The sequence below is a fragment of the Rhinoderma darwinii genome, chromosome 4, assembly GCF_050947455.1.
Source record: "Rhinoderma darwinii isolate aRhiDar2 chromosome 4, aRhiDar2.hap1, whole genome shotgun sequence".
In the NCBI taxonomy this organism is placed as follows: domain Eukaryota; kingdom Metazoa; phylum Chordata; class Amphibia; order Anura; family Rhinodermatidae; genus Rhinoderma; species Rhinoderma darwinii.
This window is the reverse complement of record NC_134690.1, coordinates 315,206,454-315,225,196: the sequence shown is the minus strand read 5'-3', so window position 1 is coordinate 315,225,196 and position 18,743 is coordinate 315,206,454. Positions and strand designations below refer to the sequence as shown.

At 41.2% G+C, this 18,743-nt stretch overlaps 1 protein-coding gene and 1 long non-coding RNA gene across 4 annotated transcripts in view; one reads left to right on the top strand and one right to left on the bottom strand.

Moving 5' to 3' along the window:
- Window positions 1–18,743, top strand: part of CNST (consortin, connexin sorting protein) — a 206,485-nt gene that overhangs the window by 148,478 nt on the left and 39,264 nt on the right. For both annotated transcript variants that reach the window (XM_075862744.1, XM_075862743.1), the window contains exon 9: window positions 10,351–11,180. In XM_075862744.1, the coding sequence (XP_075718859.1) occupies window positions 10,351–11,180 (830 nt within the window). The remainder of the gene's footprint in view (window positions 1–10,350; window positions 11,181–18,743) is intronic.
- On the bottom strand, window positions 95–18,023 carry LOC142759943 (uncharacterized). 2 transcript variants are annotated; one of them, XR_012883219.1, is made up of 5 exons: window positions 17,994–18,023; window positions 5,200–5,354; window positions 4,451–4,660; window positions 1,993–2,118; window positions 95–305 (listed from the first exon to the last, which is right to left on the bottom strand). It is a non-coding gene; the product is annotated as an uncharacterized LOC142759943 (long non-coding RNA). The 2 variants fall into 2 exon arrangements; XR_012883220.1 differs by lacking the exons at window positions 5,200–5,354; window positions 17,994–18,023 and adding an exon at window positions 4,733–4,818.

Sequence of the window (18,743 nt, the reverse complement as noted above, 5' to 3'; positions counted from 1 at the left end):
CTAACACACAACATATAACATGGATGGTGTCTACAGCAGGACCTGAAGTTCAGTGGAGACTATTTATTCAGATTTATTATTTTGAAGTTCTATAAGCTCTGAGCTCCTCGTTTTATTCAGTTTCCATCTTTAGATCATCTAACCGGAAAAGAACCACCAATACATCCAATCGTTTTATAAGACTAGTCACAGCAATAAGAGATGAAGGTGTGGATATTTGCTGGAGACAGCAACACTTGCATGAATATTTTGGGAAGGCCGGTTCTACATGTGATACTGGCAGCATCAGAATCCGATAGATGAATCTAGGGTAATTGAAAATAAAATCAATGAGAGTGTGTTAAAAAAGTAGTGATGTGAGGTTCCTATCAAGTTTCAAAGCGAGCCTCCACTTCTGGGTAACGTTTGCTCAAAGTTTAGAGGGGTATAAACCGAGAAATGTAGTAACGTGTATAACAAAATGCTTTGTTTTTCTGCATGGGCTGAGAGTCCAGCACTGCTTATATCCAGTTAATATTGAGTTTCTTCTGATCTCTGACCTGTCTCTGCCGTGTACATGTCTTGAGCACTGGGTGTGCTGGAGATGCTGTGACCCGTACCACCACACTGTCCTCAAGGCAATTGTCCAAATTCAATTCAAACTGTCCTCCTCCTTAAAAAGGGACGTTTATTTTAAACTGATGTAGGAAGAAAGCGGTGAGGATGAAGGGGTGGATGATATGACATCTGTGCAGCACTAGAATACTTGTGATTATTAGCTAGATCACAATTACATTTATCTGATCTTTTAATGCTGAGAGGTGAACTGGAAAGAGTAAGGCCTCATGCCCACTTCAGTGTTTTTCTTCAGGGTGCTAGCTGTTTTTCTGACGGCTAGCACCCTGACCCATTCATTTCAATGGGGCCATGCACACTTCAGTTTATTTGACGGTCCCGTTGCTCCGTTCCAAAGTAGAGCATGTCCTACTTTGGTCCGAGATTCCGTGACAGTGAGGTCCATGCAAGTCAATGTGGCCGTCAAAAAAACTGAAGGCACACGGAAGGCATCCGTGTGCTGTTCGTATGTGACGGAGCCGTTGCCTAGCAACGGCCGGGCGGGCACAAATACATTACAGATATAATACACTAATCGGCAGCCTCTTGTCTCTATCAAACACTGATAGAGAAAAGAGGCTGCTAATTAAAAATAAAATAAAAAGCAGTTCATATATACCCGGTCGTTGTCTTGGTGACGAGTACCTCTTCTTCCTCCAGTATGACCTTCCTGTATGACGCGGCAGCCTTGGATTGGCTGCAGAGGCCGCTGCAGCCTGTGATTGGCTGCAGAGGCCGTCACGTGGGATGAAGCGTCATCCCTGGAGGCCGGCCTTCTGACGTCATCCTGACGTGCGTGACCGCCACTACAGCCTGTGATTGGCTGCAGCGGTGACATGGATGAAACGTCATCCTTGGAGGCCGGACAGGAGGAAAGTAAGTATGAACTTATTTATTATTATTTTTTTATTTCATTAAAATTGTATGTTCCGAGCGCCGAGCGTGGTACTATCCAGGGTGCTGAAAAACTTACCGCCGATCAGTGCAGCCCATGAACTCTTTCATCACCCTGGACAGTACCATGCTCGGTGCTCAGAAATGGAAACACGGAGTGCACACGGGAGTGCACACTGCCGCTAAGACGGGCACACGGATCCATCAAAAACAGCCGTGAAAACGGTGTCGGAAGTGTGCACGAGGCCTAAGAAAAAGGAGATGTTCGGGGAACCATCGGATAAGTTGTTCTGAAAATGATAGCATGAGTACAATGTATTCCAGGCGTTCTAACATGACCTCTTCTAAATCCATTTCTATCCCTGGACCCTCTAGTACTGGTTTTTACAGTCTATAATGGGTGAATATTCCACAGGAATTTTAGTGACCATGTTACAATAAGTCTCGAAATATAAAGGTCACCGCTCCGAAGCCTTACTAAGCATACCATCAGATTATACTTACTTTGCCTTGATACCTTCTTGGACAAAAAACACACAGTGCAATATGATAGCTGCAGCCTCTTCCAGGCAAGCTATTTCCAGACGCCTGTTAATGTTGTTGAGAGTTTGGAAAGATCTATAATCCTTTCTGAAAGTGGAAATTAAGACTTGGGTTTGATTGATTTTTATTCATCCAGGCAAAATTATTTGTTAAAGAGGCTCTGTCACCACATTATAAGTGCCCTATCTTGTAGATGATGTTATCGGCGCTGTAATGTAGATTACAGCAGTGTTTTTTATTTAGAAAAACTATCATTTTTGACGGAGTTATGACCTATATTAGCTTTATGTTAATGAGTTTCTCAATGGACAACTGGGCGTATTTTACTTTTTGACCAAGTGGGCATTGTGGAGAGAAGTGCATGACGCTGACCAATCAGCGTCATACACTACTCCCCATTTATTTACACTGCAGATAGCGATATAGCTATATCGCTATGTGCAGCCACATAAACACACTATAACATTATTGCAGTGTCTTGACAATGAATATACATTACCTCCAGCCAGTATGTGATGTGTATTCAGAATCCTGACCACTTCTCTGTGAGTTACAGCATAGCAGGCGTAGTCTCGCAAGATTATGCTATAAGCGGTCATTTACAGCGAGATCTCGCTGTGCTGTGCTGTAGTCTCACACAGACGCTACAGAAGTGGTCAGGATTCTGAATACACATCCCGTCCTGGCTGGAGGTAATGTATATTCATTGTCAGGACACATGAGTAGCGTTATAGTGCGTTTATGTGGCTGCACATAGCGATATTGCTATATCGCTATCTGCAGTGTAAATGAATGGAGAGAAGTGTATGACGCTGATTGGTCAGAGTCATACACTCCTTTGTACAACGCCCACTTGGTCAAAAAGTAAAACACGCCCAGTTGTCCATTGAGAAACTCATTAGCATAAAGCTAATATAGGTAAAAAATTGTTTTTCTATATCAAAAACACTGCTGTAATCTACATTAGAGCGCCGATCATATTATGTACAATATAGGCCACTTATAATGTGTTTACAGAGCCTCTTTAATGTTGGAATTTTTAATGCTGAAAGCAAATATGGTTAAAGCATCAGATAACACCATGCCTATTTTCTAAAGCCATGATTCCCAACCTTTATTACCAAGGAGAAATTCCTGAAAAAAATGTCAACCGTTTGGGAAACCTAGTCACCTTCTCGCCTCAAAGAAACTTGATGTAGGGGCCGGAAAAGCATACTCTATTTTGGCCATTTTTGTTGTCTGGTTAGCCTTTGCCCATGCCAAGCATTCTTGAGCTTCAGGCCATTGTAAAGCAAAACCAAATTTAACTTAAAATGCCCAGGCAGGCAATTGGCTGAAAGACCGAGCTAATCGGCATGCACATTTCACGGGTTAAGTGCCTGTGATTGGCCATAGTGAACCACCAATCGGCTTATCCCATTAGAAGCAAGTCGAGCCAATCAGCAGGAGTGAAGTTAATGTACTGACTGTCTAGTAGTGCCTCTCTAGTACAGTATAATTCTACATGTCGTACTGCTCTCCACTTGTACCAAAACAAGCTGCTTCTTTGGACACCAAATAAAAGGGGCTCCATTTTATGATTTACTGTACACTGTATACTAAAGAAGACTCTGAAGATTCGTCTGCTCCCAATAAATAAAGTGCTTTATCAGCCTTGGGCATTCATGACCCTGTCGCCAGTTCACCGGTAGTCCTTTCTTGGGCCACTTTTGATAGGTACTAACCAGTGCATACCAAGAACACCTCACAAGACCTGCCGTTTTGGAGATTCTCTGACCCAGTCTTCTAGCTATCACAATTTGGCCCTTGTCAGTCGCTCAGATTCTTACACTTGACAATTTTTTCTGCTTAAAATACACCAACTTCAAGAATTGACTGTTCACTTGCGGCCTTTTATATCCTACCCCTTGACAGGTGCCCTTGTAATGAGATAATACATTTTATTTAAATCTATCAGTGGTTTTAATGTTCTGAATGAATGGTGTGTGCTCTTTCATGTGTCAAGAAAGAAAGTGATCACAGATTGAGGATTTTCAAGAAGAAAATCCTCAACAGATTTCAAGGGAATTTTCGGCAGAAATCCACACTATTTTGTGCAGATGTTTTTTATGCAGGTTTCTTATTTGTCACGTGGATTGTCATGGAAAATAATTGGGGTATATCTGTGTGGAGGTGGACACGACCTCTGGCTGCTCAGAAGGAGGCGGAGCCCCACTGAGGCTAGTGACCGACCTAAAGTGTTTGATGAGGTCTAAGAGTTCTGGCAGGGAGTCTGCAGAGTCGAAGTCTGTCATCACGGCATAGACATACGACGTGAAATAATTTCAGACTTTGGGACGCATCTGGTGACTGCGTGACGTTATCTCGTTTTCAAAAAATGAGTCAAAATCTATCCTTTGCATAAGGCCTCACTTTTTACCTCAAATTGCCTGTCTGTTGTCCTGAGGTTTCTCAGATTCCTTGTGTGGGGTGGACCTGTGTGGATGGAGGCGCGGGACGCCTGTTCTTTCTTCCCCTTTTAGGGACACTACTGTCTGTAGTGGAGTGGGCTGCCTCTGCTGCTGCTTCTCTTGCGCTTTAGGGGCCCCTGGCTTCAGGTTTTTCTTTTCCACTATTGTTGCCTTCAGATCTGCAGGAAATAAATATTATAAAGTGCAAATAAGGTTGACAGAAAAGTAGATACAAGGCATTATATACTCACGGGCAAAGCCTGAGGAACAGCAGCCCCTCATAGTATAGGCACTTTGGGTGATTGAAGGGAGAGAACCCACTTCTTTACTGGGTACAAGGCACTTGAAGATCCGTTCCTGCACCTTGTCCATATGTTTTTTTCCAAAATTAAAAAAAACGAAAACATGTGAAATCAGTGGGGTTCTCATCTGTGATTCACTACAACACTGTAAGGTTCAGTTGTGACAAAGTTACTGATTGTTATGGTACATTTGACATTTTTTAACTATCTTGTGAGCGCCTATGATGAGTCAAAACAACCGTACCATACAGTCACAGTGCATGAATAATTTAGGCATGTATTTCCATGGTACATTTGCATTGCTCTTCACAAGCGTTCAAGACCATGATGACCACTGAAGCTTGCAGTGGGATTCCCGTAGAGAAAGAAAGGAAAACATTGGAAAACAAGGGGATTTGATATTGCCGAATACTCACTGATAACCCTCCTGCTCAGACTGACAGCCGGCTGGTTACAGTGTGATGACTGTGACGACAGCTGGTTACAATGCCCTGCAGATCTCCGCCCACACTTCTGATCTTTGGTTTCGGTTACTGCAGCTTTTATACCATTAAGCAGGACGGGTCTCCATCTGAAAAATAATATAATATTTAAAAAAAAAATTCTTTCCATTTTTTAGACAATACATTTTTTTACATGTTTCTTCACTAATCTATACATTTTTGCTACATTTTGTCTGAACCCCTTTAATTTCATAGATACCTATATGACATATCACTTATAACTTATGAGCAAAATTGGGACTACTTTCTGTCTTTTTAATTAGATTTTTTTTTTTTCCATGTTTATGGTTTTTGACGGGGCTGGCTAGGTGATATAATCTTCACAATACATTGAATATGCAATATGTCAAATGAAGCCATTGCAATATAAAGGTACCTTCATAAAATAATGGCTTGAAAGCGGTAGAACGAGAAATTGGTAATAGGGAGGACTGAATCAATGAAAGTTTTGCACACAAAAGCTGGCCACTGATCATTGTAATGTCTCATTGACCCAGAGTTTTTCTTATATAGGAAATTTTATTCAATTATTCATTGTATAATGATAGAAATTATGGAAATTTCTAATCTACTTTGTGTATAAATTCCTCAATATCTCTGCTTGTATGCACCATTAACCTTTTATTGGTTACTTCCAGGGAATGAATTGTAAGCACTTCTGAATATCTGTGTGCTCATCACACGAGCAGGGCAGAATTTCAGCCTCATGGATATAAAAAACAATTTATTGACTACAAGCAGAGATCTTGAATTGTTAAATTAAGGAATTTATGCTCAAAACACCTAACACAGCTTCTCTAAGGGAGTCAGAGTACACTTGGGATAGCAAAAATGTCAGGGGTTTAAAAACTTGGATCTCCCATAGGCATGAGATATAACTGTTCTTTATGAGAAGCTTCATGTAAAATAGAAACTAAACCGATTCCAATTCTAAAGATTTTTGACACTTTTTCTGGATAGGTTTTGGGGTTGCGTGGTTCTTCCTTTTTGTAGCTTCCGTGTATGACTTTTTTTTGTGATTTTGGCTGTATGCTTGTAAGATTTTTATAGACCACAAGATAATTTTTTTGTTTTATCTGAAACATTGTTTCTGGCTAGAACATCTATGAATACAAGAAGCAGTGTTTTGTAACCTTTCAGCGAGGACTTTGTGTTCTGTCTCTAATGAGGGAGCTGACTCTCGGAAGCCTCTGTGTTAATATCCTGACAAAGTTATGTGCACCTATATGCTATAGCCAGAACATTATGTTGCTTCTTATTTGGAGCTTAAAATCGGTAGACCCAATAATGCAGGACTATGTTTTCTAGCATGCTCTTAGGCTCTGTTAACAGTACCGACTTGCATCCTTCACTGATCCAAGACCGTTATGGTGTTCTCTTCCACATAGAATTGTTGCAAACAGATGCGCTTTAAAAATTCATATCTAAAAGTAAATCCCCATAAGGGGTCACTACTATTTATTATTTATTATTATTATTATTATTATTATTATACTTTTTGCTGAAAGGATTTAAATTCCTTAGTCAAGTTTGTTACAAAACGGCATATATTAATAGGTCTATTGGAAAACTTCTCCAAATTACTACCTGAAGCGTATGCAACTGATCTGCTTAGTGTTTTTTATTATCGTCAATAACCCATAAATTGAATAATTAATGCAGAAAATGTAACCGTTCATATAACCTGCATTAAAATAACACCAGGTGAATAGAGCATTAGCTTTGAGATAGAAATTTCAGAAGCTGAGTCCTCTTGTAGTTGTGCTCTTTGCCAAATGCTCATCGTGAGGCAGGAAATCTCTTCACCTCTATAAACTTCAGTGATGATGTTCATTGTTATGCTATTTGTATTTCCTATTCTACAGCATGAAACATCCACTTGTTTGTTACTATCACTTGTGCTCAGCAACTGTTTTTGCTTGCTAACCATGACTACACTGGATGCAGTCAGAAACAGCAGCTGGTGTTTTCTTCTTAATCCCAAAAAGATCAACATTAATCACGCAGGTTTCATGCTCAGAGCTCCCTTTGCACGAGCGCAACAGGCTCTTGTTTTTGCCAAGCTTTGGGCACCAAGTAATTTAGTAGACTTGTAGCTGGAATGGATTAAAAGCAATACCCCTGGACTTATTTGAAAATATATTCTCAACACAGAACTAGGACGGCTTTACCTGCGATATCATTTTAGTGTCAGAAGAATATGTTAATGTCCCGGCGATAATCCCTGCCATTGAAGCATTGGCCCAGTATGTCACTGTAGAGATTGAGGCATCAGAAGATATTGAGCCATATGCCCAACCTTCTGTCACTGCTGTTCAATCCAGATGAACTCAATGGGGGCAAGATTTATCAGTGGTGTTGTAGCATGCAACAATTTCTGTCTGAAAAATTGGCGGAAATTGTGTAAAATTTCGCAAAGCGGCACATGTTGCATAATCTATTTGATGCAACTCTTTGTCTTCATAGCAACCATAAAATGCAGCCCCAATTATAACACACTGTATCACATATGCACTTAGGCCCCTTAAAAACTGTCTCTTCCCAGAATGCTTGAGACATGCATCGGTAAAGCTCCCAGGGCATTCTTCAACCATACCCATAGGCTCCAATTATACAGACGGAGGCTAAAATTGTGTTGTTTTGGCCACTGCCATTACAGGGATTCATATGTAATCAAGTAAATTATACAGAACAACAACTCTGTTTAACATATAACACATATTTATGACCGGATACAAATCAATACAGAATATACTGACAACCTTCGAAATATAGACCTTACACCCAGAATCAAGCAAAAGGGAAAGTGGAGCTCAGATCAAATTCGGGGCTAGAGCAAATTCGCTCGAAGGTTTTCAGGCTTTCTCAAATTTAGCTAGCGAGTGGGTCTTCGTAGCCCATGACTTCTCCATATGATAGGAAAACTGAACCTGATTAACTCCGCTTTAGTCAGAGGATCAGACATCTTCCACTTACGCTCTATCATAAGTCTCGCATCAGAATAACATGCGACATAACTATACGCCCAAAGGCAGGAAGGAGCTCCAAACCCAGAAAGCACAAGGCCAATCCAGGAAAAGCCACTACATTAGATTTCAAGATTGTAGAGATGAGCCGGAAGGTAATTGACCAGAGGGAGAAAACAAATTGGACATTCCCAATAAAGGAGCATTTTCTTTCCAGAGGTATCCCACAAAAATAAAACTATGCTGCGCAGTATACAGTTTTTGGTTTTGTTTTTTTAAACATGGGAGCCAAAGGAAGGCATCTGCTTAATATATACTGTACATCATGAGCTTTTCGGATAAGTCATGAAAAGGTCAAGAGAGTTCATGACATATCCACTTAATGGATGCCATAACCATCTATGGGTGACGGTTGCCGCCTTTATTCATCTGCCACATCCTCCGTTTAACGCATATGTCAGGAGCTTTTCCCAACGTATATGTCAAATGGAGACCTCAAATGTAGTGTGAAAGGGAGCTTAGGCCTCATTCACATCATGTTTTTTCCTTCCGTCAGAGGTATACGTTGGGAGGAGTTCGAACGTATATATCCGACGGTATAGACATATACAGTAAGATATGTCCCCCGAACCCTCTAGACAAAGCATATATGGACAATGATGTCAGGAGCTACAATTCCATAGTCCCTGGCCAAAGTGTTGGAAGCGCTCTGGCTGCGGACTCTGACTCTGGAGGAGCCCCTGATGTCACTTTCCATATATGGACATTGATGTTAGGAGTTTTTCGATGCCTGAATCCCCGGCCAGTGCATCGGCAGAGCTCTTGCTGGGAATCCTGCCCCTAGAAAAGCCCATGACGTCACTGTCAATATATGGACAGTGAGGTCAAGGGCTTTTCCAGTTCTGGAGTCCTCGGCCAGAGTGATTTTCTGACCGAGGACTCCGGCTCGGGGAAGTTTCCTGAGATATGGTTAATGTACAATTCTGACGGAAGACATTGTCGTATCTTGTCAAACACAGGCTCCCATGTTAAGAGGAAAAAAAAATGAATACTACGCGGTATACTGTACATGGTGTGTTTTTTTGTTTTTTTTGTTTTTTTGTTGCAGGATCCTTCAGGATGGAATAGCGTATTCCATCCTCCAAAAAAAGGTATACCGGCCTGATAGAGGCCAAAAATACTCTCTTTTGGTCTCCGTCAAGCCAATGCAACTCTATGGACATGATTAAGCATATACATCCGGGCATGAACGCAGGCCTTACCTGTGGAGTACTGTTTTTATGTTGTCTCTGTCTTGGAGTATCTCAATGCTGAGGTCAACTGCTGAGTATCAGTCAGATACCCTAATGCTGGATGCATGGAATTAGCTTAGTTAGAAACGAATTGAATAATGTTACTCTTTAGTTATTAATTTTCCCTTACAAACTTCGAAATCAAGACCTGTTTGTCACAAAAGATAAGGCGTAAAAACCTTAACCTGTTAAACATTGCCTCCATCATCTATGGCTTAAATCACTTAAAGTTAAAAAATAAAAAGTGAACAAAATTGAGAACATTATGGGAAATGCCATTTTATATGAGGCTTTATCTTGTGATATATGCTTAGCTGACAGGGAGCCAATAATATTTCTCTTGTTCCATTTAATTTGACCTTTGCTCTGTACCGTGTCTGCATCTCACAGCAGTATCGATTTCCATTGGACTGTTTAGTGCGAGCATAATGAGGAAACTGCTATGATGAAAGCAGGGCAGAACGGCACACGGTGGGAGGGAACGGCACATTTTCGCACAGCTGTTGAACAGCAAGTGCCTGCTGCTGTGATGATCCCGTAATGTGTCATTGCTATTTGTACATTATCCCACATCTGTACAAATGACACGTGCCAGGATAGCAGGAGAGAGAGGCTACTCATTATTTATTAATTGTCAGATTTCTAAATTTAGCTATAGTCTAGTCATGGCTAGCTCAGGATACAATGTGCCCTAAACAATGAGGTCTGTACTTGTCAAGTTTCTGTTTGGTGTGCTGTGTTTTTAATCCATGCAGTCGGGCAGAATTTTCAAAAGAAACTAAAACTGTCTTCCTGTTTCTGTTCAGATAGAGAAAGTGGAGCTGGTATAAAGACATCAGCAGGCAGGAAGCCTGGCATGGCAGAGATGACCGAGCACTCACTTCCTGATGTCAGCACAGCAGGCAACCTGTCCAGTATAGCTGACCACCAAGCTGTCCTCGGGAAGAGCCACACCGAGGAGCAGCAGTTTATCAGTTGTGGATCAACCTTGGAGTCACCCACCCAGTCTACAGGGACAGGAGGCAGAGCTAATCCTGACAGCAGCTTTCCTTCTGGGGATGCTGGGAAGAATAACAACCTGCTGCAACCAGAAGCAACACCACACGGCAATAATGTGTCAGAAATAGGACCGATCTCCAAGGACAGGACAGAAGAACAAGCCGGTAACCCAATGGTAGACAAATTAATGACCGCATCTGTACTTCACTCAGATTGTGATTTGGAAACGCAGGATGACAGTACTGGAGGGAGTAGTTCCCTAGAATGCATTACTTTCATCCAAACTGTCCACACTGTGAGAAGCTCAGAAGAGTTTTACTCAGCTGTAGGAGATGCCGATACAAAAAGGATTATTACTACAGAGAGCCAAGAAGATGAAAAATCACTTTGCCAAAAAGGCAATGATAATCCGAAATGCCTGGAAGAACCGAACAAGTCTCAGCGTCAAGCAACAATTGAGTTTATAGCAAGTCTCCTCAACGGGGACCTGAAAGATAGTGAGAATTTCCTAGCTCACTTGGACTTCCAGGAGGAGACATATTCTGAAGAAGAAATGTCACCAAGCCCAGGGGAATCTGTCTTGGGGGATAATCTTCTATCACTGGATGAACTAGCAAAGAGGATAGAGATAGAGGAGGTACGTTATTGTGTTTTTGGATTATTTATTATTTTATATTATGTGTCTTGTTTGGGTTTATATTTTCTTAGGGCCTATTCACATCAGCGTCAGGGTTCCTATTGATGGGTTCCGTCAGACCTTCCCATCAACGGAAAGACAAGAGGAAACCGTATCTTCCGTTTGCATTACCATTGATTTCAATGCTAATGCTTCCGTTGCAAATTGTTTCCGTTTGTCTCCGTTCCGTAAGGTTTTAGTTTTTGTTTTTTTTAAGCGAAAACAATAGTGTAGGTTATAGTCTGCGGCCTCTCCACCATGCTAAATTTCCTTTAGATGTATATTCAATATCCGAAGAAGTATCAAATAACTACTAATATTGTGTTCTGAAGCTGAAAAGATGGTGTCCGCTCTTGAAGACTATTTTGCAGTTTCCATACAGATATAATCTACATAATAATTAAATAACTGTAAACGCTTTGCATTATCTATCTTGTACCTATCCTGAGCTACTTCATCTATCATAGCCAAGATCTGTATTATCATTACTTCTGGTTGTTATTGGAACCGGTCAAAAGCTTATAACTCAATGCCTTCTTATTCTTGAAAAGTTAGTTTATCCTATGCCAAATATTGTAAAAAATAAACACTATTGCTTTAAAGTCAGTAGCCATGCAATAAAAACATCCATAGACATTAATGGAAAATAACCATAACCAGTACTGTCGCATTTGCTAAGTAGCTTCTGGGTTTTGTGCAGCCTTGCAGGATGACATTATTGGAGCACATTCTGTGAATTAAGATAGAATAAAACAGGAATAATGCGCTCCCCTTAAATTATTCTCAATTAAACGGGTTCTCTTTTCTAGATCTTTCTAAAAAATCTACGGTAATTTATATGGCAGTCTAAATTGGGGCAGGTACAGCTTGAGAAGAGCCGCACAGTTCACCATTCTTATCTCACCATTGAGATGTCAGTGTAGATGTCATTGTCCTAATGTGACAGCAACCCATGTGCTAAGGCTGCATTTGGATGGCCATAATATGGCCGTGTATGGGAGCCATATATTTAGATAAGTTTGATTTCCATCAGGACAATGCAGGGAGACCTTTGCCAAAGGTTTTATTTAGGAAAGGTTTCTCTATTACTGACAGGTCTGATCCATTCTTGGCACTAAATATACATCTCCCATACAGAGCTGTATTACGGTTATCTGAACGCAGCCTCAAACTGGACTCCCGACGTGTCCATAGGGCCTAAATGTTAGACATAGGCCAAAAGAGTTTCCTTTAGCCTCTGCTTGACTGCTAGAAGTGAGCATGGACTGAAGAAGTATGGACTAAAGTAGTAGACTACGCTATTTCATCACGCAGAGTCCCGTAAAAAAAAGTATACATTATTTTAACATAGCAGCCTATGGGTGACGGATGCCACAATGTGGCATCAGCCACAGGCATCCGTTAAACAGATACGTTTATGAGCTTTTCAATAGCTTTTCATGACTTAACAGTGGCATCTTTCATTCTGAGACTCCAATGGTATCCCTTCAACGGATACGTCATAAACTCTCATGACCCCTTTTCATGATGTATCTGTTAAACGGATACCATTGTAGTCTACGGGTGACAGATGCCACTGTTTAGGCATTGGTCAGCCTGCATTTAACGTATAGGCCAGGAACTCTTCCCGATGTATACGTCTAACGTAGGCAAAGAAACGTTATGATATAACCTGAGGCACAAGTCCACGGTCACTGAGCTTTGTCACATGACATTGCCACTCACATCACATAGTTACGCTTGCTGGGAAAGTTCGATATTTTTAGTTCGATACCGAGCTACAACAATCAGGATTTTGGAGGTCACGTCTCAAAACTCTGCAAATACACCATTTATATGTAGCGTTACAGCTTTCTACTTATGACAACAGAATAGTTAATACGTGTTCTTATGACGGCTATTGTTATTAGAAGTCTCGTCTGCAATTCTGGCAGACTACATACATGTGCAAGCTGTGATGTTCAGGACACATGTTCTACGAAAGGTACATAACTAGAATCGTATGATACAATGACATATATTTGATGTCTGGACATCATGACCTAGGAATGTGCTTTTGTAATTCTGTTATGTCCTCAGTCAAAAAGAAGGTCCTATCATTATTACTCACTCGCTGTCATAAAATCTGCTCTAACATGTCCATTATATTCTAGTAAAAGAATAATAAGAATAGTTAAAGAGGCTCTGTCACCAGATTTTGCAACCCCTATCTGCTATGTGAGTGACGTCACAGCGTGATCTCTCGAACACGCTGTGTCTGTGCACATGATACTTCTCGTCAGAACGCCCAGCTAGTAAAAGAAGTAAACACGCCCCGATGTAACACACATAATACACGCCCAGTTGGACTTTTGCAAGCCTCATTTGCATAAATACAAAAATGGTCATAACTTGGCCAAAAATGCTCGTTTTTAAAAAATAAAAACGTTACTGTAATCTACATTGCAGCACCGATCTGCTGCAATAGCAGATAGGGGTTGCAAAATCTGGTGACAGAGCCTCTTTAAGTGCAGAAACATGCATTCAGCAACAGGAAAATGTGACCTCTGGTCCCATGCCACCGGTCTGCTCACAGTTGTCCTTCTCTGCCGTCTCTAGGTCTTCTTGGTCTTTCACACGTGTTTTACATCTGGCAGCTTTACACGATAGACATGAAAAGCTCCATAAAGGGCACAACATAGAAGTTACTCTGCACTGTTAGAACATATTCTGTAAAGTCATTGAGACTGGTCAGGAGACGACATCAATGGGGGTTCGTGAGCTGGGACCAGAGACTAGCTCTAATACAACGGGGCTGTTGCAATCTGCACAACATGCTGGCCTTACATGTATCTCCCAGTTATGCTGACTGTGCTCCTGTAAAAATCAATGTGTGCAGTATAGTCTCATTGATTTCAGTCTCTTGGATGGGGGCCCAGTTCACGGATCCCCATAAATGCCATCTTCTCACATGTTCTAATGACATGTGATAATATACTTTATCTTTATGGTGCCCGGACCCTTTTCAATGGAACCAGATTCACTTGCAGATACGTTTTATTTTTCAGCATCTTACAGATGTTCTAACAACTCTAGACTAGAGGCCCCAATTTAAAGAGGCTCTGTCACCAGATTTTGCAACCCGTATCTGCTATTAAAAAACGAGCATTTTTGGCCAAGTTATTACCATTTTTGTATTTATGCAAATGAGGCTTGCAAAAGTCCAAGTGGGCGTGTTTAAAGTAAAAGTCCAACTGGGCGTGTATTATGTGCGTACATCGGGGCGTTTTTACTACTTTTACTAGCTGGGCGTTCTGACGAGAAGTATCATCCACTTCTCTTCAGAACGCCCAGCTTCTGGCAGTGCAGACACAATGCGTGTTCTCGAGAGATCACGCTGTGATGTCACTCACAGGTCCTGCATCGTGTCGGACGAGCGAGGACACATCGGCACCAGAGGCTACAGTTGATTCTGCAGCAGCATCGGCGTTTGCAGGTAAGTAGCTACATCGACTAAATAGCCTCCCTACTTTAAAATAGCTGGCCACATATGCCCCATCTTGATAGTCGTAAGTGACACTCTTCTCTGCAGAACCGACATGCTAGAAACCTGAAGAGCTGTTTATTAGAAGTCAGGGTATATCCATAAGCAGCACTAGCTTAGGGTAAGGGTATGTTCACACGCAGTAGCAAAATACGTCTGAAATTGCGGAGCTGTTTTCGCCTGAAAACAGCTCCCGATTTTCAGACGTTTTTTGCAGCGTATCGTTATTGGAGCTGTTTTTCAATGGAGTCAATGAAAAACTGCTCCAAAAACGTCCCAAGAAGAGACATGCACTTCTTTGACGTGGGCGTCTTTTTGCGCGCCGTCTTTTGACAGCAACGCATAAAATGACACCTCATGGGAAAAGAACATGTTCTGTTCCCACGAGGTGTCATTTTACGCGTCGCTGTCAAAAGACGGCGCGTAAAAAGACGCGCGCGTCAAAGAAGTGCATGTCACTTCTTGGGATGTTTTTGGAGCCGTTTTTCATTGACACCATTGAAAAACAGCTCTAATAACGTCCGTAAAATACGCCGCGAAAAACGCAGGTAGTTACAAAAACGTCTGAAATTTAGGAGCTGTTTTCAGGCGATATCAGCTCCGTAATTTCAGACGTATTTTGCTACTGCATGTGAACATACCCTTGGGGTGCACGTTCATAGGGTCTACTGTCAGAAACCCCCGTGGTATACTATTAACAATAAACAGCACTCCTTGCATGATACCAAAATCATTTATATCGCTATTCTAGCAGCAGCTTGGTCCTTGCATGTTACAACTATCTTCCAGCCTGACATAAGCAATGTTATTGGCATCATACATGGAATTCTGTTCATTTTCTATCACAAAGGTAGAAAAAGTTTATATATACAAAAAAATATTTTGACAGATGAGGACATGGCAATGCTGTTCCAGTAAAGCTCCATCTTTGCACACTTGATAACGAAGATATTACGCACTTCGTCATATGAAACGATCTGTGATTGGAAATGAGCTGTCAGATGAATTCAGGCTGCCATAAAACAGCTTGTGCCAGCCGATAGGCCATTGGATTCTAGCGTGTCGTGACTTTCTGTGCAAGTGCTGAATGAAGAATATAAAATATGAGCGTTGCAGACAGTAAGGGAACATTGCAACAAGCGGCATTGATTTCTTATAGAGATGAGCACTGTCAAGGGGGTTACATAAAATGTAGCACTGACATGGTGTGTGATGCCAGAGCTGTTTATTCTGTGAGGTGTTTACCTATGGAGTGTCTTCGGGTGATCAGCACGGATTCAGAATAACATATTGCTGATTGTTTCATCATGTATATGTAATTATTGGTGAGGTACTGCAACAACCTTCAAATGTTTCCATATGGAATGAAAGGTGCACCAGCCGGCCAACTTTTAAAATGACTGATAAAAAGCAAGTGGGCCATAGACATTAACTGAGTTTTCCACTCCCTAAAAATGTATGGCCTATCCTCGGGATAGGCCATCAACAGCTGATCGGTCGAGGTTTGACTCCCGGGACCCCCCCCCCCACTGATCAGCTGCTTTGAAGGGGGTGCATTTTGCAGGCAGCACATCCCTTGTTTACACCATTTTGTTGGTCGTATTAATCACCCTATCGGGCAAAAAAAACATTTTTTTTCATCTGATCACCAAGCTATATGTTGGTGAACCACAGGACTTAGACCAGGCAGTCAGAAGATGCGCCAAATCATGTCATCGTGGTGCATGTTGTATGATAAATTTGGCGCATCTTGCTAAACATATTAGACATTTTTTCCTTATATTACCTCTTGGTTAGCTTAGTTAACGCCAGATTTTTGCAACAAAATTCTGGCACGATTTTGTGACACGGTGGTGCATTTAAGACACGCCTCTTTCTGGTAGACACCGTTTCATCCCTGCTATGCCATTGTTAAGCTAAATGCAGAAAGTGTCTAAAAAATTAAACAAAATCTACAAATAAATTAAAAGGTGGTGCACAACATATGGATAGTAAATCTGCCACAATATGTTTGAAATTATTAAAACATTTTTTTAGAAATCCTGTTCAGAGGCATGGACTATGAGGAGCTATTATGATCATGAGCCGCCCAGAGATTGTCCTAGTGACCGTTCCTCTGTAAGGCTGTGTCCACATCAGCGTTGCCTTTACGTTGAGGGGTTCCGTCAGAGGTTTTTGTCGAGTTAACCCCTCAACGGAAAGGCAAACGGAAACCTTAGCTTCCATTTGCGTCACCATTGATCTCCATCGACTGCGCTATTGATTCTGTCAAAACAACGGAACCCTGTCACAACGGTGACAAACGGAAACCTTTGCAAAACTATTGATCTCAATGGTGATGGTAAACGCAACCTAAGGTTTCAGTTTGCCTTTCCGTTGAGGGGTTAACCTGACGGAAACCTCCAACGGATCCCCTCAACATAAAGGCAACACTGATGTGAACAGGCCCTAAGATAGATAGATAGATGTATAGATAGGGGACACTGTCACTACGACAGTGGTATATAATATATATTATTATTATGTTTTATAGAATAAAGGAAAGGCAGCACTCCAAATTTGCAAAAGTTAAAAAAAAAAGTGGTTTGTTCCATATGTGACGTTTCGGTCCTGTATAGAACCTCTTTTCAGACTTGGAATTTGGAGTGTTGCCTTTGCTTCACTCTATTGTAAGAAGATTCTTGGCCTAGATCTTGGGATATGCACCTGCTCTGCAGATTGAGTGTATTTCAGTGCTGCTCTGAACTTTTTTTGGGGGGCTTGGGAATGTATTTATTTTGCTTGAAGTCTTAATTTAATACAGCAAATATAAATTTATAACTGCTTGCAAATTGATAAGACATTTTTTACATATCTGTGTCCTGTGTACAGAACGGGTGGCACTACCCTGTGTACACATAGTACAGGTTCAGGCTTTGCTGTAGTGTTTTTAATTATTTTAAGTGAAGTGCCAATTTTGAGATACATTAAATGAGCGTTATGCACATTGTATTCGGTCAATCCCTTGTGCGCTAAATACATCAGCAGCAGAAATCTCTCTTGTTCTAGACTCAAGGAGGATTTCTCTTACCTACACTTATATACATTGTAACAAACTGCAACTGTGTGAGCAAGACTAGGTTTTCAGCCTCCTGAATGTAACCAAGAAGTTCCCATGGTTCCGACCGCAAGCAGAGATCTTGAGTACAGTTAGGAATTGCTACACTCCGTATATGAAAGAAATGCAAATTCATTGTACATTAATCATTTACCTATTACTGTACAACCTTTTTAATGAAGCAGTCTCGTGTGATAATGAAAGGGTTACAAAGTGCAGCGTCTAAAGTCTGCCCTTTATGACACTCTAGTGCATTCAACAATAAGTCAACATTCCACCCTCCAAGGATGCCAATCTGGGTGAATGGCATACTGCTCCACGGGTACAGTGCAAACATTTTGATTCCTAGCTACAGCTTGTATATGTCACATTACTTAATGAGGAAGGACATTAGTCCGTATGAGGTAAAGGTAAGTTATTGTATAGTACCAGAATATGTGTGAATACTATAGTAAGAGCAAATCTGTCCATAACTACTATGTATTAATGTCACTACAGATCATGGTAGGGTTAGGCCCTGTTCACAAGGAGGTTTTTTTTATGCGGAAACCGCGTCTGAATCGACGCCAAAAAACTTCTGAAATTGCCTTCCTTTGTTTTTAATGGCAGACAGATGCGTTTTTGTTTTCCCAAGCGGCTTTTGGCCACTCGCGGGTAAAAAAAAGTGTCATGTCCTTTCTTTCCGTGGTTCCGCCTCTGACATCCCATTGAAATCAATGGAAGGCAGAACAAAACTGTGGTACTAGTTTCCAAAAGTTTTTCGCAGTTTTTTGCTTGCGGTCCTTGCATTAGCTTTAATAGCCGCAGGCGAAAAACGCGCAGGCATGTTATTAATTTTGAAGCAGATTTTTTTCTGCCTGCAAAAAACTCCATGTGAATTATGGTTTGAGTATATACAAAGCAT